This window comes from Dendrobium catenatum, unplaced genomic scaffold, assembly GCF_001605985.2.
Source record: "Dendrobium catenatum unplaced genomic scaffold, ASM160598v2 fragScaff_scaffold_110, whole genome shotgun sequence".
Lineage (NCBI taxonomy): Eukaryota > Viridiplantae > Streptophyta > Magnoliopsida > Asparagales > Orchidaceae > Dendrobium > Dendrobium catenatum.
The window spans coordinates 71,301-96,276 of record NW_021318572.1 but is presented as its reverse complement, the minus strand read 5'-3'; the positions used below and the strand labels follow the sequence as shown (position 1 = coordinate 96,276).

The 24,976-nt window shown below is 36.9% G+C and overlaps 2 protein-coding genes and 1 long non-coding RNA gene across 3 annotated transcripts; 2 read left to right on the top strand and 1 right to left on the bottom strand.

Annotated features, from left to right (window-relative positions):
- Positions 1 to 1,297: 1,297 nt before the first annotated feature.
- On the top strand, positions 1,298 to 5,525 carry LOC110115223 (cytokinin hydroxylase). Its single transcript, XM_020848395.2, has 4 exons — positions 1,298 to 1,601; positions 2,859 to 3,088; positions 4,025 to 4,645; positions 5,071 to 5,525. The coding sequence occupies exons 1-4, from the start codon at positions 1,298 to 1,300 to the stop codon at positions 5,509 to 5,511; spliced, it is 1,596 nt and encodes a 531-aa protein (XP_020704054.1). The 3' UTR covers positions 5,512 to 5,525.
- Positions 5,526 to 10,930: 5,405 nt separating this feature from the next.
- On the top strand, positions 10,931 to 13,491 carry LOC110115222 (gibberellin 20-oxidase-like protein). Its single transcript, XM_020848394.2, has 2 exons — positions 10,931 to 12,255; positions 12,474 to 13,491. The coding sequence occupies exons 1-2, from the start codon at positions 11,897 to 11,899 to the stop codon at positions 13,066 to 13,068; spliced, it is 954 nt and encodes a 317-aa protein (XP_020704053.1). The 5' UTR covers positions 10,931 to 11,896; the 3' UTR covers positions 13,069 to 13,491.
- Positions 13,492 to 13,562: 71 nt separating this feature from the next.
- LOC114580296 lies at positions 13,563 to 16,225 on the bottom strand. The gene is made up of 2 exons (XR_003701658.1): positions 15,174 to 16,225; positions 13,563 to 13,920 (listed from the first exon to the last, which is right to left on the bottom strand). It is a non-coding gene; the product is annotated as an uncharacterized LOC114580296 (long non-coding RNA).
- Between the last annotated feature and the right edge of the window lie 8,751 nt (positions 16,226 to 24,976).

Here is a 24,976-nt window from a genome sequence, read left to right as displayed (position 1 = left end):
TCGATTACCGCACGTAATAATTTATCCATTCTTGCACCCTTGCTTTTGGTTTAGGTCTTTCTAGTAGCTTGACTAAGGTCTTTTTAGTACATGCACCGTGCTCTTGCTTCACCTAAATTTCAAAATATAACGCTATATTATTCAATAATATACTTATATTCTTAGAATTTCTTATCATAATCTAAATTTTAATAATATTAATTATAAGATTTAATTGCTGGTTAAATGTTAAAAATAATTATATCCACTTGCATGTAAGAATTAATTAATTAATGGAACATACACATAGAATATAAGATCTGTTGCGGACTGGAACATTCGTGGCGGTAGAGATATATAAAATCTAACATCTTAGCTTTGTACGAAAATCCAGCACACACACAGTTAAAGAGAAGAGGTGTGAGTGTCATGAGTGACACCAAAATTTTTACGTGGAAAACCCTTAAAAGGAAAAAAACCACAAGTGTAATATCAGTTTTTGCTCCAGGTTCGTCCGGGACGAAGTTGGATCGTCCGGGACGATCGGTACAGGTTGTGCAGAAAATCAGTTTTGGTTGTATGATTCGTCGGGACGAAAATTGGATCGTCTGGACGAAAATTCTCCCGTGAACCCTTCGCCAGGGACGATATGTCATTTTTCGTCTGGACGGAATTCCTCTCTTCATGGATCGTCCGGTACGAAGCTCGATCGTCCAGGACGATCAGTCTGGATATATATAGAAATGAGATATTTTGAAGAGAGAGAAAAAGCTGAGGAGAGAGAAAAACGAAGGAAAAAGTGGAAAAGTGGATTTTCGGGCGACGCCGAGCTGTTTTCGTCCAAAGAGACTGTTCAGGAAATTGCTGTACGCAAGGTAAGGCACAATCCGACTTTCTCAATTTTCAGAACCGTCGCTTTTGGCGGTATTATCTGTCCGGAATTAAGTTTTATTCGCGATTTTCGTCCGTAATTTCCGACTGGTTTAGTTTCTACAGCGTAACTTTCTGTATTTTGTTGAAGTGCCGAGTGTGCATATTTTGGTTATTTTTTTAAGATTTTTGTCCGGGTATTTTTGATTCGACTATGTTTTTAGTCGACTGGATTTTTCTGTGAACTTGGAAATTATCTGTGCAGTAGAATAAATGTTCTAAAATGTTGATATCTATATTCTGTGCGAATTTGGTGAATTTTGATTTTCAGGAAAATTGTGTAAATTCCGTATACTGCCGTTGTACTGCCCGATTTTTGAGTAATTTCTGTTTTGTCCGGAAATCTTCTGAATTGATATGCTATCTGTATATGCTATACAAAGGGATAATGGAGGTTTTCTCTGAATCCACCATTAATCAGGCTCTTTGCCTGGGATTAAGATTTCTTCTTCTCTTCTTCCTCTCTTTCTTCTTCAGCAGAATATTCTCACTCTTTTGGTTATCGCCGGTCGCCGTGAGGCGACAGCTTCGCCGTAGCGGCTTCGACGGCCCCCCCCCTACCTTCCCTTTGGGAAATCTCACGGAAATGTATAAGAAAGTGGATGCTGAAATAGAACAACCTGTTGCTTGCATTAGCCACAACATTCACTCTACAGTCTTCCCTTACTTTGCTAGATGGAGGAAAACATACGGTGAGTACATAGGGAAAATAACTTCATAGGATAGTCTTATATGTCTTATATCTCTTAGGGCATCTCCAACGGAACTGCAACCGCTTGAATGACGTCCCTGGTCAGCTCCAGCCGAACCGCAAATTCCCCGCTATTTGGCTGTGGCTGAATAGTGCAATGCCAATATTGGCGTTGCACTGTTCACCAACGTCATTTTTACCTCTCTACCGAACTTGGCGCGGGAAAGAAGAGAGGACCGTTACCTGTAAAAGTGTGAAAAGTGAAGTTCGATTGGAGATGAATTGCGGCATTTTATAGTTTCATGACATTTTGGAGTGAAAAATGAGATTGTCGGTTGGAGATGCTCTTATATCGCTAGCTAGTTCTACAGTAGTATATGCTAATTTGTCCTCTCATGATTTTTTGTACACATACTATAGTTCTAATACAATGAAACTTGGGCTTCATTTGAAACAACTTTTTTGTTGCTTTCTAAAACGACTTTTAAGTACAAAATTTTTATCAATTCACTACTAAAAAATATGATTTTTCGCAACAGTTGTTAAGGGTGGATTGAAAATTGTAACCAAAACCAGATTCTTTCACCTGTTATACCCGGTTTGACGCTTGCATCTCAATCCCCCTTCTCTTTGGAATCGCTCACGCGGTTCTCCCTCTTTCCATTTCTTTCATTTTTTCGTGCATAGATCGTGGGCTTTGATCGGAGAGTCAACTACGTCAAAGCCTAAAGTCCGTCCGCTCGAGCCTAGCTCTTCCTCTCTTTGGCCGGTTTGTCCCCTAACCTAGAATTTCATTTGAAATGCTTGCACATAAGCTATTAGGGTAAATTTTGGTTTTGATTTTTTAGACGAGATGCACAATTATTATACCTATGGTATAAGTCAAAAATTGTGACGTTTGTGACGGTTATAACCACTATAATTATGGATATTAGTTTATCTTGAAGATATTCGTGACGTTATGATCACTGCTGCAAATCCGTACGTTTGTACTGATTATAATCGATGCTAAATCATCACTTCGTTAAATCTACTCCGCTTGTTGTTAAACCAATTGCGGAATGTCGTTACAACATTAGTGTCGTGTATAACCGCTGGTATAAGTCAAAAATTGTGCTACGATAGCCTTATTTTTTGTAGTGACTAAAAATTGTTTTAGAAAACAGTAAAAAAAATCGTCCCAAACGAAGTCTTAATATTTTTTATGGATATATAGTTGATTGACTAATGAAATGTTGATTACATATGTATATTGCAGGGAAGGTGTTTATATATTGGTTGGGGACAGAGCCATTTTTGTACATTTCAGATCCTGAGTTCCTCAAGAAAGTGAGTTCAGGAGGATTGGGAAAGAAATGGGGAAAGCCTAATGTGTTCAAGAATGACAGAAAGCCAATGTTTGGGAACGGTTTGATAATGGCTGATGGTGATGATTGGACCCATAATCGTCATATTATCGCACCAGCATTCTCCACAACCAATCTAAATGTGAGTTAATAAGTCGCATTAATGAATTGTTATAATTACATAAGTTCTATTGTTATTTCTCTAATGATTCTACCATTCGTTATGACACCATTACTATAGGAAAACCTTCGATTACCGTCGGAGATTCCGGCGGAAGTAAATACGTTGGAAACAACGGTGCATGAATCGGCGGATTATTCAACGGTAATTAAATGACGGCCTTTCCGGCATAAATTCCACCGGTTCTCTTCTGGTGTATTATCCGCTGTCTAATCCGCTGTAATTTGGAAGATCAATAGTTTATTCTGACGTATTTTCCATTGGTATTTTCTGGTGTATTATCCGACAAATATTTCGCTGGTCTATTTAAACTCGACGAACCTTTTCCGTCGAAATTTTTTTGACGGTAAAAATACCGGCGTATTATAACGGATCCTATATCGATTTCCGACGCTTATTTTACACCGAAAGCGCCAACTTTTTATTCGACGATTATACTCGTTGATAAGTCTCCGACGCATGTAAGGACGGAATATCCACTGGAATTACCAGCGTAAAATTACGTCAGAAATACCGGCGGATATAACACCGGAATATGATTTTAAAAGACGATGTTTTAACTTCAAGTTTTTCGTTAGAATTGTGACGGAACGTCCACCGGAAATATTTATGACGAAAATATTCCATTGGAAAATTTATTTCGACGCGCGAAATACAGTTGCATGCAAATTCGTCGGAAATTCAATAGAAATCTTTTTTTTTTTCCGTTGGATGTATCTCATTAACGGCGGAGAAAATCCGTCGATAATGAGACATTTTCCTGTAGTGAGACATTTTCCTGTAGTGCATGTAAACAACATGCGTGCATGCAGAATGATATGATGATGATGATATGATGATGATGGTATAATTGGATATATAATGATGTTGACATGTATCATTTTTATGTATATGCAGGCAATGTTTGGCATGATGGTGGATTCCACCACAACCATGTTGGATGGATGGCGCAAATTCATGTCCATGGGGATCCATGAGATGGATGTTGAGAAAGACATTACTAGAAACGCAGCTGAGATAATAGCTAAAACAAGCTTTGGCATAAGCGAAGAGAATGGTAAGAAGGTATTTGAGAAGCTACAATCCATGCAATCAATGCTATTCAAATCAAACAGGTTTGTTGGAGTTCCCTTCAGCAAGATTCTATCTCCCAAGAAATCTTATGAGGCTTGGATACTTGGTAAGGAGATCGATGAGCTTCTACTACAAATTATAAACTCCAGGATGGAGAAGAACTCGGAGAGCAGTAATGGAGGGCAGGATCTGCTTGGTCTTCTTCTAGCTAGAAACGATTACAAGAAGATGAAGAGGACTGAGAGGAAGCTAAGTAGTAGAGTGCTTGTTGATGAGTGTAAGACTTTCTTCTTTGGTGGGCATGAGACGACTGCATTAGCTCTCACATGGACTCTTCTGTTGCTGGGTCTTTATCCAGAGTGGCAAAAGGCTCTTAGGGAGGAGATTAAGGAGGTTTCAGGAGGAGAACCACTCAACTCTAACATGCTTGCAAAGTTAACTAAGGTATATATAAGAATTTTCTACATTTGAAATGAGATTAATTTAATTTGTTTAAGAATCAAAAGATTAGATCATTTGGATGATTATTGAAGTGGAAAAACAAAGAAATTAGATATAATAACATACTTACATTTATTTAGGTTTCATTTGGGATAACTTTCTTATTCTTTCTTAAAGCAGCTTTTTAGTACAAAAATTAAAAATTTTGTATTAAAAAACTGCTTTAAAAACATTAATAAAGTCGTCTCAAACGAAACTTTAGTTATAATTATGAAAATGGCTAAGATGCATAGTATTTTTCAACAAAATAAATAAATAAATGGTATTAATAATAAATAAAATGACAACAATGACTATAAAAACTCCAATAATATTAAGTTTTGACATATTTTGATTTACTAATTCACTGTATGGTTTATGATTTGCAGATGGGATGGGTGTGGAATGAGATTCTTCGACTATATTCGCCGGCACCGAACGTGCAAAGACAAGCAAAAGAAAAGGTTGTTGTCGGAGAAGTCACCATACCAAAGGGGACCAATATGTGGATTGATGTAGTTGGGATGCATCATGATCCAACGCTTTGGGGTGATGATGTAAATGAGTTCAAACCAGAGAGGTTCAAAGATAGCATCAATGGAGGATGCAAACATAGAATGGGGTTTATGCCTTTTGGATTTGGAGGAAGAATTTGCATAGGAAGAAACTTGACTTTGATGGAATATAAGATTGTTTTGAGTCTTATTCTTTGCAAATTTTCTATATCCATCTCACCAACTTATGTTCACTCACCAGAGATTATGTTGTCATTGAGACCATCTCAAGGAGTTCCATTGATTCTTCATCCTTTAGAATGGTCAGAAGTTTGAGATTAAGGTTTCGTTTGAGACAGCTTTCTTACTGAATTTTTAAACGATTTTTTGTACAAAAATTTAAATTTTTGTACAAAAAAACTGCCTTAAGAAGCAGTAAATAAACCGACCCAAACAAAGTCTAAGTTGGATGGAGTGAGTGTCATAAGCTCCATTGATTTATATGTAAAATAACATATTTTGTTTTTCATTTACACTGTTTGGAGAGAAAATATACACATTAATGACTTTCTTTTTTTTAGAATAAATAGTTTCAAAGTTCAAGGCATTCATGAAGTTAAGATGCTATTAATGTTTTCATGATTCAAATTCTCTATATCCTCTTGATATCATCAATTAAGACAACTAAAAAGATGATAATAAAGAGTTAAAGAATTTAAGTTTTCTCTTGATTTATTTTGACATGAAAACATATGGCTTACATTCTTTAAATTTCTACATTCACAATATTCTATGCATTTAAGAAATTAATGGGTTGTAGAAAAGGCTAAAGATATTGATAGTTTAAGATTTAAATTATGGTATATTAGTATGAGTCATGTTAAAAATGATGTAGATGTGATTATGGATCAGAGTTTGAAGGATAATGTTGAAAATTTTAATAAAATTGGAGATAAAATTATAACTTTAAATATTATTATAGTTGCTATGATTATTAATATTATAAGTGATTATGCACTTCAAGTATGTTTGGATATGTGTTTAAAATTAAAACTTGGAATGACTTAGTAGAATTAATTATATAAAATATTCCTCTTGAAGAAAGAATTTTTATTGGGGGAGATTTAAATGAACATGATGGTAAAAAGTTACATGATTTTAAAATCATTCAAGGTGACTATGAATTTGAAGCGACTAATGAGTATGGTAAGACCATATTAGATTTTTCTATAGCATATTTAAGAAAAAAGATGAATATCTCATCATTTAAAATTACTTTAGGTGTTTTAATTATTTTTAAAAATAATTATTATTGTCAGCCACCAGCTACATCTACCGTTATTCAATATAGCTGCCCATCACTAGTCGTTGGCTACCATCGACCAACACCATCGACCACCCTCTGCCACTAATAACCGCCACGCTTTACCACCACTGACCAGCATCATCCTCACCACATAAAAAATATTTTTTAAATATCAAATATCTTTTATTTAAAAAATAATAATAATAGCTAAACATTTTAAAAGCTGGCATATGCAGGGTACCATTTAATATTCTCATTATCATCATATTAAACATGTTAAACAAGTTAGATTTTCAGTCCAATTAAAGGTTACTTGTCGCATTTTGCCTCTGCACCAAAAAATAATTATGTTTTGACCTAAGAAGAAAAATTGAATAGGCGTTCAATGGTAGATTCTGTGGGTGCAAAAGAAACAATTATTCTAATTAAGCAAAGCTTTTAAGCTAATTAGTTCATTAAAAAAGATAATCTGATGAGATAATGTGTTAGAAACTTGTTTTGTTATGTTTTTTGTTGAAGATTATTTGTTTAATTAACTCATTATTAATTGTGTAATAATTTATAGTTAGACTTGAAGTATTCCTATTATTGTTTAAAATTAACTAATTAAAATAATCTTAAACTTAATTTTTAAATATGTTAGAGTTATTTTAATTAAAAATGTTATTAAATCTAATTAATTAATTTTTATTATTATGAATAATTAAATAATGAATTAATTTCTCATAGCTTAATAGTGAGACAACCTTAATCATCTAATTAATAATCATAATTATTCTTTATTTATCAAAGTAAATAATAAATTTATGAATTCTCCTAGCTAGGTTAATTAATTAATAATAATTAATACATATAAAATATTATAGAGCTTAATTAATTAAACCTTCATTATTTTGTAATTAGTCTAAATTACTCATTAATCAGTTATCACTATTATTAATTTATTTGTTAATTAACCATTCATATAAATTTGTAAGATTTTAATAATTTTTCTTTTAGATGGTTCTTTACTAATTTATTCCAAGAGTTTATCACATTTAGCTAAATAAGCTCTTAAGTAGTCATGCTTAGGCTTTATTTGGGATAGTTTTTGTCACTATTTTTTAAATTTATATTATAACTCAACTTGGGTGGATAGTGACCGCAAATTCCGCTACAAATATGTGGTGGAAATTCCATAAAAAATTCATCGCAAAAAGATCATCAAAAATTTCCGTCGTAAATCCGTCGTCTGATAAAAAAATAATTCATGGTAAAGTCTGCTTCAAATCCATAACTTTTCCGTAGTTTTAGAGAATTTAGCGTTAGCAAATAGGATTTTTATATGACTTGTTTGAATGTGAGAAGGTATAAAACGAGGCAAATATTAACACGTTGCCAGCAGGAATCTCCACATTGATTTTCATGCAGATTTTAGTCATTTTACTGTTCTTGGGTGCTGAAATCTGGAACGAATCCTTCTTGACATGAGACTTTTATCAAACTTATTTCCATCTGAATTTATCAGTTATAAGAAACAAACAAGGGAGAAGAAAAATTAGTACACTATTTTCATTCCATGCTTTATTTTTTTTATAAATTAAATTACTGAGCATAATCTTAAGATTTATGTTTTATTTGGAATAATTTTCTTATTGCTTTCTGAAGCAGTTTTTCATTATAAAATTTTTCTAAATTAAAAATTTTGTACTAAAAAGCTGTTTTAAAAAACAGTAAGAAAGTTACTTCAAACGAAGGATATATTGAACTACAGTGTTGATTAGGTATTCACGTCATCTAAAGAATCAACAAATTTAAGCCACCCTGATTGGCACGCACACCTTTGAGGTTGTCCTCTTAGAGCATCTCCAACCGAAAATCTCATTTTTCACTCCAAAATGCCGTGAAACTATAAAATGCCGCGATTCATCTCCAATCGAACTCCACTTTTCACACTTTTGCATGTAACGGTCGGCCTCTTTTTTCCCACGGCAAGTTCGGTGAAGAGGTGAAAATGGCGGAGATGAACAGTGCAACGCCAATATTGGTGTCCCACTGTTCACCCGCACTCAAATAACGGGAAATTTACGGTTCCGCTGGAGCTTGCCAGGGACGTCATTCAAGCGCTTGGAGTTCGGTTGGAGATGCCCTTACCATGGAGTAGTAGAGAAGCAATAGGTTAAAATTATCACCCACAGAACTTGCAGCTTGAGTTGGCTCTTGTGGGTTGGCGCTCAAGTATGATCTTAGGGATTGAAGCTCTTGGTTGAAGCCTATATATCATTGTGTCCTATTAAGATAAAATTAAAAAAAAAAAAAAATCAAAATGATCTCTTAATTCTTTACGGAGAACTAAAATGGTCCCCAACTATATTAAAACATTATTTTGATCCCTTAACTCTTTAAAATAAATGTAGTAATTTTAAAATCTATTCTAACTAAATTTCAATTGTGTTTCCAATTGTTGGACCTCTGCATATAATAGTCTCCACTAAAGGAGTCCATATTTTGAAATTTGACTGCAAGCGAGTCTTTGCTGTTAGTATTAAAAGCTTCTGTTTTTTCTTCTTTTAATATAAATTTGAAATTCTGAGACTTTCTTTTTCATAGTATTTTTGAGAGACATAAGGTCTGTTTAAGACAAATTTTTCGTTGTTTTAACAATCATAATTTTATTTGGCTACATTTTTTTTATTTTCTTATTGCTTTTTAAAATTTTAGAAATGTTACTAAGTTAATTTCTCTATAACAACTTCACAACTAATTTTATAAAATAAGACAGTCATCACAAACAAATCATCAGCTAATATCTTGTTTTAGGCTTCATTTGGGACGACTTTTTTAATACTTCTTAAAATAAAAATTTAGTACATTTAAAATTTTAACTAAAATTATGTTTTAAAAAGTAATAAAAAAGTCATCTCAAACGAAGCCTTAATATGTTACCCACACCTTAAAGCCATAATTTGGTTTATGGATCATCAACTTCATTAGATATGAATTAAAAAGCCATCCCAAACTAACCTCAGTTTGACTCACTCCATATCAAACTTTTACATTAAGTTGGCCAAGGCTTTGGATCAGCTCTTTAGCTTGCTAAGTGATAATAGAAGGATGTCCAAATATTGAGCAAATAAATTAGGCGACTTGATTTAGATTTCGTTTGGGACGATTTTTTTATTGCTTCTTGAAGCAGCTTTTTAGTATAAAAATTTTAATTTTTATACTAAAACGCTACTTCAAGAAGCAGTAAAAAGTCGTCCCAAATGAAGCTTTAGTAGGGGTGTCAATATTTGACCCGACCCGAAAACCCGACCCGGAAAATCCGGGTTGGACCCGACCCGTATGATAAACGGGTCGGGTTCGGGTTGGCATATTTGACCCGTTTGAAAAACGGGTCGGGTTCGGGTTGACCCGGCGGGTTGCGAATTGACACCCCTAAGCTTTAGTTAGCACACTCTAAGTTCATTTCGTTTTGCTAATTTATTAGTCTCATGGAGTTTTGAAAAGCAAAATTCTATTTTAATGATAACAAATATTTATCACCTAGCCACTCCAAAGCCAAAAGTGTCACTACCCTATTAGCCCCACGAGTTCCAAGCACTTATCATGCTCATAAAAATGAGTGTTTATCCTAATTTTGAGCTGACATTAAAACTGATATAATGCACAAAATTAAGGTTTTGTTTGCCACAACTTTAGACCAATGCTTTTTTTTCCTGCTTTAAAAAAAAATTATTTTAAAAAGAAGCTATAAAAAGTAATAAAAAAAACGTCTCAAATGAAACTTAAGCTTTCTTCCTGTTTTTTAAAACAACTTTTTAGTACAAAAATTATTTATAACTATAAATTTTTCATTTTTGTTTTAAAAAATAATAAGAAAGATGTCTCAAAGCAAGCCTAAAGTTTTATTTGGGTTAGTTTTTTCAATGCTTTCTAAAGCAACTTTTTAGTACAATTTTTTTTTTTTAAAGTAGCAAAAAGCAACGCTTAAAAGCCATCTCTAATGAAGCCTAAATCTAATCTAATGCTTAGAAAAAAGTTAGAGTTGCTGCTAGAGCTTGAGCATGAGGTCACACTAGGGGTACAACTGAGTCAAGCTGACTCACGAGCAAGCTTGAGCTTGACTCCACAACAGGCTCGATGGGGAAGTTAGCGAGTCGAGTTCAAACACGATTTCGAGCTATACAGCTTATGAAGCTCGACAGCTTATCGAGCTCGAGCTTGAATAACCCTCCTCTCGACTCACGAGCTAGTCAAGCAACTCGCGGAATGCGTTGCAGCCTGGAAAATGAAATCAAGCGTGGGAAAATAACAGATGCTGGCGACGGACGGAAGCTGGCGACGGACCTGACGATGATGACAACTGAAGTTGGCGATGGATGCTAGCGAAGAAGAAGATAACACTGGCGACGTGAACGTTTTTTTAAGTTTCCAAGTATGCGCAATGCTTCCTGAAGAAGCTAACAAAAAGCACAACTGTTACTGCATTACGAGAACAAGAGACCACATGCAGTTGGATATGAATTATAATGGCTGCCGCTAGTCGTTTTTTTTTACCTAAATATTGATTGCTTTCCCAATTGACTTTACATAAAGCCTCTTTTCATAAAATGACAGTGTTAGGAAGGAATTAAATGAGAACAATCATCTAAGTAGGGCTGCAAACGAACCGAGCCGAGTATGCGAGTGTTCATGTTTGAGTTCATTTATCATTAGCTTGTTCAAGTTCGGTTCATGTTTGATTCGAGCTTTATTGTTTGTTTTCATTGTTGGTTCGTTTAATCTAAGGGTGTTTATGTTCGGTTCATGTTTGATTCGTTTAATGCTTATCGAGCTTTAAACAAACAAGCCTTAACGAGCTATGTTCATGAACATATTTAACAAACATTATATTGAACAAACAAACATTAAATTTATTCATGAACATCTTAAACAAACAATCTAGCAAATATAGACAAATGTAAAATGTCTTTTGTTCATAAAATTAAATTTATAGTAAAAGCAGTTGTCTATTTAAAATGAAAATATGATTAATCTATTTAAATGAAGCTTACATGTTGCATTTCTCTCCATTCAAGCTTTTATCGAGCTTAATGTCGAGCTTGTTCACGAACTTCAAATGATGTTATTCGTGAACATAAATGATCGAACCGAATGCATTAGTGTTCAAGCTTGTTTATTTGAGGGTCGAGCATTTAAAATGTTGTTCAAGTTTGTTTGTTTAGTTAGTTAAACGATCACAAACGAGCTTTAATCGAACCGAGCATCGAGTAGCTCGTCGAACACTTGGTTCGCTTGCAGCCCTACATCTAAGCTCCAGATTCGTTTGGTAAAGCTAGCTAACATAAAAAGAACTTCCCTCTCTTATATATAGACATCAAGATGGCTCAAGAAACACACTAACCTTTCTCCTCCCATCTCCTTAACAAAACCATGGATGATTATACAAAGACCCCATTACAGCTTCCTCTCATAGATCTATCTCAGCCCTTAACCTCTTCTTCACTAACCACACTTTCCCAAGCTTGCAGGGATTGGGGATTCTTTCACATAAAAAACCATGGCATTTCCAAAGATCTGTACACTAAAATTTGTATGTTTTCAAAAAACATTTTGAATCTCCCACTGGATACCAAACTAAAGTTAGGTCCCTCATCCTCTCTCAAGACCTATACTCCACATTTCATCGCATCGCCGTTTTTCGAGAGCCTTCGAGTCTCTGGACCAGATTACTATTCCTCGGCAAAGAGGTCAGGTGATATCCTTTTTGAAGCACCAAATCCTGAATTCTAGTAAGTGCAGAATTAGCTCATCATCTTAGGCTTCGCTTGGAACGGCTTTCTTATTGCTTCTTAAAGCGATTTTTTAGTACAAATTTTTAATTGTTGTACTAAAAAGTTGCTTTAAGAAGCAGAAAGAAAGACGTCCCAAACGAAGCCTTAGTCTATACACCATAATAGTATTCAGCATGAATTCTCACATGTAAATATGTAATGTTCCTTATACACAGCAAAACAATGCAGGAGTATGGAAAAAAGATGATGGAATTATCAAAACAAATCATGATCATTCTCTTGAAGTGTTTGGGTGATGGTTTTGACACAAAGTACTATGAATCTGAGTTCGGCCAGTGTCATGGATATTTAAGGATAAATAGTTATTCGCCGCCCGGGAATGTAGAGTATGAAGCAGTTGAAGGTCTTGGAATGCACACAGACATGAGTTGCATAACAATTTTGCACCAAGATGAGGTTGGTGGACTTCAGGTGAAAGGAAAGGATGGGAAGTGGATAGATATAAAGTATAGTGAAGGAGAATTGGTTGTAAACATTGGAGACTTGTTACAGGCTTGGAGCAATGGCAAATTTAGATCATCTCAACACAGGGTTGTATTGAGGAAGCCAAGCAACAGGCTTTCCCTAGCTTTCTTTTGGTGCTTTGAGGATGAGAAGATGATTGTGGCACCAGATGTGGTAGAGAAAGAGAGAATCTACAGGCCATTTCTTTGTGGAGATTACATTAGATTTAAGGTGATTAGTGAGAAAGGAAGGTTTGACAAGGTTAAGTATACCATTGATGATTTTGCAGTAGTTGATACTGCATAAACTGATGTATAAGCATTTTATGTAGTTGGGAAAACACAGCACATTTTCTTCATAGAAATTGTGACACATTCTCCATTGTAATTAGTGATATTTTAGTTTCAGCATTATAATTTCAGTTTTAAGATGCTCCTCAGTTTAGTGATTTGATTATATAATGCAATTCTTAAAAGGTGAAAGCTGAATAGTCATGTAATAAAGGGCAGTGGAGAAAGTGGAGCAAAACCTGAAATGAGTGCATTAAATAGCACGACAAATGTTAAGGTTTTTAACTGATTAGATAATGAGTAAAGTTGAGGCTTAGTTCGGAATGACTTTCTTATTGTTTCTTAAAGCGATTTTTTAGTACAAAAAAATAAAATTTTTGTACTAGAAAGCTGCTTTAAGAAGCAATAAAAAACCGTTCCAAACGAAGCCTAAATCTTAGCAAATGTGATTAGATTTAATTTTCACAAAATATTAAATTTCTAATTGAAATTTTTAAATATCACAAGAAATATATAATTACCATATATATATATATATTGTAATTATGTATTATTTAAGTCAGTTGGAATTAAATTTCAAGCAAGTCACCCCTACAGAATATAACAAGGTAGACAAATGTAATGTGGAGGCATGGCAGGCCATGGTGCATAACTAAAGCAAACTTATTAGTTGATGAAAAATGCTGCTATTATTGAAAGCCAACTAAATCCCTCTTCAGATAAAGCTGTAGAGACTCACTTTTGGGGGGTTGGGAGTATTCAAATAGTTCCTCCACATACAAAGAATTCCTCTCAAGTGGCTGATCAATTATTATTAGTCCAGTCAAGTGCCAGTAGTAAACTTTATTTGGTTGAACAGTACTGTACCCTGTAGGAGAACAAGAAATTGTTGGTTTTCACATCAAAGTTGACAGCGAATATAGAAATTGAAAAGCAAAAGCGCAAATTTCAACAATAAAAAATCATAGACTACAGAACCGCTGCTAATGTGGAAAGCCAAAGTCAATAGTAAAATCTCTTTAAATTGTGCCCGCATGCCTAGCTTTAATTGAGTAAGAGTGATAAAATTAGGGGCTCCACTTACTACTAGTGCTTCATCAATGATTACTTGACCAATCAATAGCAAGCCTATCTCTGCTAGGGTCACAAAATTGGAAGGGATTTGACACCCAATTTGGTAACCAAGTTTATTAATCAACGAAGCAAAACAATTTCATGACAACAAAATCACGAACTAAATTTTGAAGGAGATTTCTCAATCTTTTTGGAGATTCTAATGCCCTTTTTTGGTCTTAAGACAACAGTTTCTTCATAGAGAGACTTACATATCAAGAAATGTGAGAAAGATATTTGGAATATTTTCCCTTTGGCATATTTGGAAGAAGAGGAATAATAGATGCTTTACCAACATCTAGTTCAATATCATATCACTAGTTTGTTTTTGAATGGATTCTAGCCATAGAAGGGCTCTTCATATTATGCAGAAAAGGTGGAACTCTCTTCCTTATAGCACTTGAGAACTATTTAGTGCAACTATGTAATTTTTTGGATGGTTTATTGTTGGTGTAACTGTTGACCCATACATTAAGAACGCAAAAAAGAGGTGAATTTGACGACTTAAGCGATGGTTGGCAGGCGCAACATGTCACTTAAGTGGTCAAACAACCTCCGATCAACGAACGGACTGTGTTGTTGCGATTGGAGCATCGAATTTACGTAAGAGGGAGTCTTTGCAATCGAATCGAGCTAAATCAGTCAAAATAAGCGACCGACACCTAAAAATGACATGCGATGCTGCTCATGCGACATTCGATCACAAAATAGACTACGTCATTGCGTTCGGAACATCCGAGTTATCTAAAGTGACTATAATATAAATTCTTCAGTATATTCACTTACTGATCTTGTGCCTTGAGTGCAGTGCTGGTATCGCATATACAGGATCTGTTCGTAGTCGGTTGGGAGAAATTGCGATCGTAAGAGCTGTTTCATTCGTGACCACGACCGGATTGGGTTCCGCCCTTCTCGCCGTCTAGACTGGATCGTTTGCTCCCACCAAGCACTAGCCCCTCCCTTTAACCGGCATGCTACGTATTTCACTTGCTTATCAGGATCAATTACCTGATCAAATCCCGTTTGTTCGGTGCTGCTCACATCTATTCCCGTAAATCTCACGCTCGTCTCGATCAAGCAGCCCCGTTTTAAAACAAGAGCAAAAGCTCTCTCCGCTGTGATTTCCTCCCTCTTGCACAAAATACTCCCGCAAGCAACTCCCAATACCGCTCCTTCTCCCTAATGGTCAAACTAATACCGCTCCTCCCTCACAATCGAACCAAACAGCACCTCCACATCCAATCCAGCTACAGCTGCAAGACCCCCGACCTTAACCACTCGATTCTCTCCGCTCCTTTTGAATCAAGCTGCACGCGGTCCGTGCAAGTCCAGCCAATAATCCTGCACTGACCTTCCGCTCTCTCCAGATCGCAACTTAGTGCGAACTGTTCCTCACGACTTGCGCCTCCTTCGACAAAATTCCTTCACGTTGGTCCCGATCGCACACCTCCAGCACGGACCCTCTCCCTGTTCGAACCACCTGTAGACCACTCTCAGCCAACTCCTTCACGATCGATCCATCAGCCTATCGCACTCAACCGTCCTCTACAAGCTGTGAGCAACGACCTCACTTGTTCGAATCACCCCCAACTCCTCACAGCAGGCCGACTGACTACACTGCTTCCACAAGAAGGCTGCAGAGCCCGATCGCCTCTCCAATTAGACTCCTGTATGCTCTCACACAAGCTGCAAATCTCACGGTATTCCCAATCACGATCCTCACAGACACCTCCAATCCCACCTCTGCCTAATCCCAGTTGAACTCCCCCCCCCAGCCGTAACTTGCCCGGTCCTACTCCATCCAACCTTCCTATCTATTATATCTGACCCTACATATTCTAATCCAAGAGCAGTTCTTACCCGAACTCACCCAAATCACATTCCATGTATGTGAAAACCACAAGCTCAACTCTCTCACTCACAAAACTCTCGATTCCTACATGGCAGCACCCAACCAATCCTACTACAACCCAACTCCAATCCACAGGAGACATCACACCTACACAACTTATAGCCAAACCACTTCTTCTTCCAAACTCAGCACACTACACTCAACCTCCTCTAACAGTAGCCCCAAATCAGCCCCTAAACAACCTCTAATTTCCATGTTGTTGTTGCTGTTAGTATTATTATTATTATTATTATTATTGTTGTTTAAAAAGAAGAAAAAAAGAGTAAAGAAAGAAAAAGGGAAATTATTGTGCCTCAATTCTCGTGCCCTTGACGTTGACGCCGTCGCCGCCTTGCTCGTCAAACTATAAATCCTCCATACTCCAAAAAAGTTCTCAAATCCTATTTTCGGAGCTTACAACACGATGAGTAACCACCTATGCGCACTTTTCTTATCTCGGTGGGAGGAAACTCATTATGGTGGTTGCGACAAGGCGGGTAAGCCTTATGCATGTTTTTCTTAGCATGACAATGTAAGATTTAAGTGCCCGTGTACATGCTTCTATGCATGCAGGGAAAAACTACAAGCTTTCACACAGGTACATGTGGGTCTCCAAAAGGATTTTGCTTAGCGGGGAACATAATGCAAAGGGTACAATCACACTACCCCATGGGATAAAATGATTGTAGGCCTTTACAACCAACGCAAGCAGGCCAATGAAAGAGCATAAGAGATCATATATATGATTGACCATGGAGGATAACAGCGGTAGGCTCGTCATGCATGTAGTAGCTTGCGTATGAGTTAAAATAATAAGTTTATGATAAGGTATACAAACTTGTAACACATACAACAACCCTGCCTACGAGCAACATGGAAAGACTTGCACCTGATGCAACCAACTCACGGGTAATAACATAACAGTTATTGAGTGCGCAACAGACTGCCTACGAGTTAAGCAGATGACAAGGAATGTCCCCTGACAGCGCACAAACAAATTCAATAAAGCTTGTATTACGCAAGAATTCGCTTACAAGAAGCAACGAGCGGCCCATCACGCAACACTACAACCCGCTTATTGGCAATGTTGGAGAAATTATGCAGAATGTAGCCCACCTACATGTGACAAATAGTGATTCTTGAACAATCACCAATAGTCAACAAAAGTTTATATTGCGCGACATCCTACCTATGTAAAGTAGCAAATGGCATGTAGTGCAGTGTTATGACCCACTTGCAAGCAATGGCAGGGAATTTACAACAATAATTACGAACCATTGGTAAACTGAAATAGTAAATTTGTGGCATTGGGTTGTCTTGCCAGATAAATTAGTTTATTTGCAAACGACATGCAAAAGGCTCCTTACGCACCGCACAGCGTATTTGTCAGCAGAAGTACACTTCTGCTGGTTGGACACTGAAGAAAATGACAACATGCCAATGATGAAATGAGCTACACAATACTGGCAGTACACGACAAATGAAACTCAACGCGCTGCTAAATAACGCCAATAGATATGCAACACTCATACAAGAAGACAGAATGCGTCTACAGACTACTAAATGGAACAATCCGCACAGCAGAAGTACACTTCTGCTAGTTGGACACTGAAGAAACTGACAAAGTGCCAATGATGAAATGAGCTACACAATACTGTCAATACACGACAAATGAAACTAAACGCGAAGCTAAATAACGCCATCAGATCTGCAACACTCATACACACAGACAGAATGCGTCTACAGACTTCTAAATGGAACACTCCGCACACTTAGATGACCATCATTTGCACAGCTGATTAGTGTTCAAACACTTTAAAATGCCCTTCCAGATGTATTACAACATGCAAAATACATTTAAAAAAAAAAGAAAAAACATGCAAAATATATCATTCAAGCAAGCCATTCAGTATTGCAAGATGCAATATGTTGTAGTAGCGCATCACATTAACATGCAAATACACTACACATACATACATTACAACATGCAAAACACATTATGCGAACACATCATCTAATATGTGAAGTGAATTGCGTCATAATAGTACATCATATTGACTTGCAAATACATTATACATTATACAAATGCATTAAGCCACCCACAAAAAGGGGTTATGCAAATATGCAGACAACACATAAATGCATTCTAAAATTATATCATACAAATGCATCATATCAATCATGCAAGTTCATTAAAATATCGAACGAATATACTATGGCGGCCATGCAAATTTGCAACGTCATTCATGCAAGCATAAGCACTATATATATATCATGCACACTATACCAAATACAACAACCATTCTACAAGTATGAATACCCGCATGGGCCTCGATGAGTGTGATGTGCAACACACGTGACATCTAAGAATATTGCTCGGGTCAAGAAATGAACTTAAGTTCAAGCCCGATCGTTTGTCAGCAAATAGACAGAGTCGAAACGACCTGAATCATTGAACAAATACACAATCGTAGCGTCGACTCAAATATTTGGTTTTATACGTTCATATCAGACCTTCAAGGTCTCTTAAGAAAATTTACACATTAAAATGAATATCATGGGTTCCGATATTCTCATAATAATTCTATTAATTAGGAGTTCAACTCGATCCTATGTTTACAAGTAAACAAAGTCGACAAGGTCTGACCAATAAAATAAGATTACACAAAATTCTCGAGAATTGTCATGTTCACAAAAGATCTCAATCGGAGGGAACCCTATTCAAAATGCATCCAAATTCCCATAAAATACATTCAATTGACTTTAATGTATTCATGAACAATATTATCATTTAAAATTGAAATAAAATGCAAAAATATTTAAAGAAAAACACCCATCCTCCCTTAGCAACAGTTTGCCAAGGTGGGCAAGTTTGCAGTTCAGCTCAAAAAAAGCAAATGTCTAGCCGAGAATATCACAAAGATTCATTCTCAAATCATCTCTTTCATGTAAGGACGTTGCACGTGTCCCCTAATTGATGGTCTTGCCACCAAATGATACCATAAGTAAATGGTTATGACCATAGCCCTCTAACATAGTGGTTTTGCCGCTAAATTGCACAACTAAATTACGGTCATGGTCAGATCCCGTATGTTCCCCAACGATGTTAAATATTTGAATAATGAATCGATATGATATGATTGATATGACACAAAACCCTTTATCAGTTACGGTAGAATCAAATGTCCCCTTAGACAAATATTCACCCCATGTTCACAAGGTACATTTGGACGAAACAACCCATAGCTGTTAACAATGATCCTTCGGTCAAGTTGGGTCGACTACCTCCTCTAATTAAGTAGACTATGGATCATGATGACCTAGGATGACGAAATCATGGGATTTTGATAGGGTCTATTATCATCCCCCCACCATCTGCTTTAAGTGCAAAATGGTGAATTTCTAATTTTAAATGTTAAACTTACATAAATCCTAAGTTCTAAACAAATCACACCTTCATGCACCCCAAGTTGTATCAACTTCCTCTCAACTACCTCAACCTCCAGTACGTCGCCTTCACCACAACTACCACTATCATAGTCGTTGTCAAGGATCACTAGAAAAAAATACACCACCACCACCTCCTCTAAAATTTTTGGAGTATTAATCTTATATTTATGTTAATAAAAAAAAATGAAAGAGGAAGATACCTTTCAATAAATGAAGAAGCATATTTGGAGGCATTGGACTCCATAGGTTGAGATAGGAGATAAATTAATTTGTTATAATGACGACTCAAATAAAGACCTCATCAGTGATGACAATACATATGATTTTCTAGTTGTTGTCAACTATTTCAGCCTTTTTTAGACATTAAATGTATATGAGTAGGGAACTAAGAAAAAAAAGAATTTTGAGTTGAACTTAATGTTATATGATACTTTTATACAATTTCTATATTTAATATTTTTTTGCTCGTGTAATATTTGTATGTCAATTATATTTCATACAATTTATCATTAGTCACTTTATTTCTTGTGCAAAATTTTGTTTTATATGTATGTTAATGTCTTACTTCATAGTGTCATTTTTTAACATATTATTTGAGTATTATATAAAAAATCACTTTTAGCATTTATTTGCAATTTATGCAATTTTATATTTTGAGTCTCACGCCTCGCCTCATTAACAAAAAATATCTCAATACCTAATTGTGCAATTTTAAACATTGAATTAAACAACTAAATCATGAGAGAGATAGAGAGGGAGCGAGGGAAAGAGAGTGGGAGTCAATGGGAGAGAGAGAGAGAGAGAGGGGGGGGGGGAGATACTACCACAAATTATATACAGCAGTCTAACACATGCATATATAACTTTGTTCGGTACAGTTTCCAGAAATGATTGTTCAGTCTGCAAGGTATAGCAATGCTTCGTTAGCAAAAGAACAAAATAAATCCGTTCTACTATTGTGAAGCAGAGGACACCATTTCAGCTAAACTCGGAATATGAGGCATGAAACCCTTTATCAGTTAGACAATCCTAAAAGACAACATAAATTTACAAGAACAAAACATTTTATACATCAAAACTTTGTAGGGAAGATGTGCTATCCTTTTTAAAGATTCAGGATGATGTGAAACAACATGCGGTGAATCACGAATTGCACTTAAGATATTAATAGAAGTGATGAACTTTACTTTGCTACCAAATAACTCTTTGTTTGCTCAAGTTAAAGTTTAAGAATATAGCGTTGAAAGATTAAGCAATATCAATAGATTACACGTTGAGATTACTAGAACTTGCAAAATAATAACCAAAGATCTAGGTAATGCAAATAGCCAATTATAACAAAGCCCCAAATTTAAGATATAGATCATTCACCTTGAGGTCCGTCACTCGTTTTGAAAGTGGTGGCTAGCGGAGGAGAATCGTAAGTAGGCTTAGCGATGCTACTAGTAGACAAGTGATCTTGAGAGGACTCGTCGCCGGGAAAGAAGCCGGATGTGGAGGAGCGGGTGGCCGGCCGTCAATGATCCACTCGGAGTCGAGACGTTGTTTGTCGATGACGATTATGAGAGTCGGTAGGATCCGATCCAAGTAGGCTCCAACAATATCGTCGTTGGAATCAAATCCCGCGTCGAAGAACGGCGATCGTTGGATGTCGAGGTTGCTGTGAGCGTCGAACACAAGTCCCCATTCAAATTCGGGGTCCACCATGCATTCTTGCCTAGGGTTGAAGGAGTCCCCGAGAGGGAAAAGGAGGTGACTGGTCTTGGGGTGGTGGAGGGAAAAGGAAAAGAGATGTTATTTAGTGGGAGGGAAGAAAGCTGAAATCTGATTTCAGTTTTAATTTAGAGGAAATAGGGAAGCTTTGTTTTCAAATCTCAGATTTCAAATCTGAAATAAAAACTGAAATCCCGTGATAGATGGGGAGGTATTTAGGAGATATTTAATTATTGATTAAGTGTGGATTGGAGAGAGAAAAGAGCCAAGGATGGCCGGCCATGAGGGTGAGCTTAGAGGGCAATTAATTTTAATTAAGTGGGCCCTCAAGAGAATAAATAACTGTCATACAAAATCTGAATTTTCAGTTTCAGATTTGGGCTGAAATACGAAGGTTTCCAAAAAGGATTTTTTTCTTGGTACGTTGGAATTCACCAATAAATGCCTAGGGAAATAATTAGGCACTTTCATACTAGGTGAACTTGTAAAAAGGAAAGGAAATTAACGCTTGACAAGTGAAATTTGAATTTGTTTTGAAAGCAGGTGACCGGCTGGTTGTTTGGAGGTTGTTATGGGGCGGCGTGGAGAGGAGTCCGGCGGTTGGGGTACAGAGAGGGCCACCGGTGGCTGGGTGGTCCGGCGGCTGGCTGCTAGCCGGCGGCAGAGGGCTGAGGGGCCGGCGGCCAAATGCTTGGCTGGTCCCAAAGAGGCCGGCGGCAGGGAGAAAAATGGGAAAAGAAAAACAATTGCCTCAAATACTTCCTCCTCAAGAGGTTCCAATCCAAATCCCCACAATGACGATGAGATCAAGAGACATGAAAGAGAATAATAGTGCAAGAAAGAACCTAGAACTCACAAAGAGATCTAGCTTCTCCTACGAACTCACTAAGAGATCGTGGAGGTTTGCACTCACAAAGAGAACATGAAATGTTAAATTTTCATTCATCCAAAACTAAACTATTACATGAGAAAATGGCCATATAAATAAGCCTCAAAATGACAAAGAAAGTAAAGTACTAAAATGCCCCTTGGGCTACAATAATTATCAAATACCCATAAGGGCAAAAACAGAAAAATAAGAAATAAAAATAAATTACTACATAAAATGATAGAATTATAGATCATGATCGTGGCCGTCAATCTCCGGCATCTCCTGGAGGTACATGTGTCGAAATCGCTGCTGATGTCCCCATCATTCTCCCCAGGTGGGAGAAAACTCGACCCCGTCGAGTGAGTGTCTCTAGAAGCCTCGTACCACTCCAGCAAGTCTGGGTCCAATCTCTGTAGCTCATCTCGATCGATCCACACGTTCTCCGTCTCCGGCTATCCTGCCCATTGAACCAAGTACCTTCGGCGACCACCGTCTTTAGTAGAAATGATTTCATCGCTAAGTACTGCCTCAATCCTTTCCGCAGTGGGTAAAGTGGGAAATTTTGGGAGTGGGGGTAGGCTGGGGATCTCACCAGGTGGGGACTCACAAGGCTCATCAAGTAAGGGGTTGGATGGATTAAACTCTGGACCCTCCTAGGTTACAAGATCTTCAATGTTAAAAGTGGGGCTAAAGTTAAAACCTTCGGGAAGGTCTAGCACATAAGCATTACTGTTTATTTTAGAAATTATTCTGAAAGGTCCCGAGCTTCTCACGTGTAATTTCTTAACAGTCACTTGCGGGAACCGCTCCGGATGAATCCGAACCATCACATAATCTCCTACTTCAAATTCTTTTAACCTTCTCTTGAGGTCCGCATTGAGTTTATAGTTAGCATTGCTTAATTCAATCCTTTTATTAATTTCTTTGTGCAATTCTTGTAAATGCGATGCAAATGCTGATGCGACAAACCCGATGTGCCTGATGAATGACAAGACTTCGGGCTTACACCAAAGCTTTAAACAGAGACAAACTTGACAGGAAACGAACATGCAAACACACAGACTCACAAGCACACATAGATAGGCATAATAATGGGTTAAACCTAAAATGAGGGGACTGAAAGTTTCCAAATTTAAGGGAATTGGTTTAGGGGGAGCAATAAAGACCTCCTTAGCTACCAAGGCACTTCCATATAAAGTTTCAGCTAGGGTCGAGGTTAGTCCCCTAGGGGTAGCAGTGTAATCTATCAAATTCATCCAACTAGGATAGAAGTGGTCCTGATAAGGGTATGGTGAGGCTATAACGGGCAAAATATAGGAATCAGGAATAAAATAAGATGATTGGTCCTGACTCACATCCATAAGGGAGTAGCCCACAGAATCGTCAGCCGACATGGGACTTATAAGGTGGGGAAAAGTTTCTAGGACATCTGTGGGTACAACAGTAAGAGAGAAATCCAGAATGGCACACTCGATCAAATATAAATCCAAAGGAACAGCTCCAAAGTTAGACTCTAATAAGACAAAAGAAGGCTCAGTATTCAAATTAGGCCCCAAGAATTTCAGACTTAAGGTACTGTCTTCCGAAGTAGAATCAGGTTTAGTTTTAACCTTAAGATCCATGGGTTCCGTTTCACTTAACTCCGGTGATAAATTCAATTGACTTACTTCCAACTCAAGATTATCTAAGTCACCATCAGGATTATCTAAAATTAAATCCGAATTATCCAAAATTAAATCAGAATTATCAAAATTATCCGGAGTCATCTCAGTAGGTGTTACAACTAAACCAGGATCTTCCAAATTCAGATTCACAGTGTTCGACGTCCGATTAGCTCCTTTCGATGTCATATTTCTATTATCCAGGCATACTTTGTCCAAAGGCTTATCCTCGAGGAGACTAGGATCGGGGTGGGTTAAGGTGTCGACGTTTAAAGGTTCTAGCTCTCCTAGCTTAGGGTTTAAGTCATTCAGCGAGTCTGATTCAATCTCTTCAGTTTCATCCTCAAAGAATTCTTCGTTATTAGTGATATCATTAGCATCCACGAAATGGATGCACTCAGTTTCAGGTTCAGGGGACCTCTTCTCCTTAATGTTTTCCTTTCTTATAATCATATTTGCAGGGTCAAGAACTGGGGAGGCTAAAGGTTGCCTGAGATGGTTAGAATTAGGTCCAAGTGGGGAGTCATAAGAGATTGGTCTAACAGAAGGTTCAGTAGAGGGTTGGCCACCATGGTTAGGTGAAAACCTATAGGGTGGGGCAGCAACCCTGATGTTACTAACAGATGGGTGACCACACGTAGGGGAAAAGTATTTTAATCCAAGTTCTCGTCTCATGTTTTTCCAATCGGAGGTAGGGTATTCACCACGAGACTCTTTATGATCTTCTAACCTCATCCAAAAGTGGAGAGCACTCCCGCTCAAATGTGACCTAGCAATGCTAAATTGGCGAGAATTAGGGATTTCATGCGATTCAAAATAGTCCTCTAATTGTCTAACCCATTGCCCTAAGATGCACGGACACGGACACAGCGACACGGACACAACACGACACAGACAAGGGACACGGCATTTTTTAAAAATGCAGGACACGGGTGCGGCGTGGACACGGCATACTAATTTTTAATATAATATATAGAAAATAAGGTAATATTATATTAAAAATGACAAGCAATATTAAATCAAAGTCATGATAACTTGTTTAGCTTATAACATAAAGATATTTAGTACAAAATGTCTAGTACAACCACAAAAATATAATCAAAAAACTATTTAGTACAACATGAAAGTTCAACTACTCAATAGAGGGAATGATAGAATTAGATTCAGAGGTTGGTCTTTGGCCTTCAATATCATCATCATTGAATATCATTGCTTCCAACTCTGG

Coding starts and splice junctions, on each gene's coding strand:
- LOC110115223 (XM_020848395.2), top strand. CDS start 1,298: ATGGAGGTTTTCTCTGAATCCACCATTAATCAGGCTCTTTGCCTGGGA. Junction 1,602..2,858: donor TAGATGGAGGAAAACATACG/GTGAGTACATAG, acceptor TGTATATTGCAG/GGAAGGTGTTTATATATTGG. Junction 4,646..5,070: donor TGCTTGCAAAGTTAACTAAG/GTATATATAAGA, acceptor TATGATTTGCAG/ATGGGATGGGTGTGGAATGA.
- LOC110115222 (XM_020848394.2), top strand. CDS start 11,897: ATGGATGATTATACAAAGACCCCATTACAGCTTCCTCTCATAGATCTA. Junction 12,256..12,473: donor GCACCAAATCCTGAATTCTA/GTAAGTGCAGAA, acceptor CCTTATACACAG/CAAAACAATGCAGGAGTATG.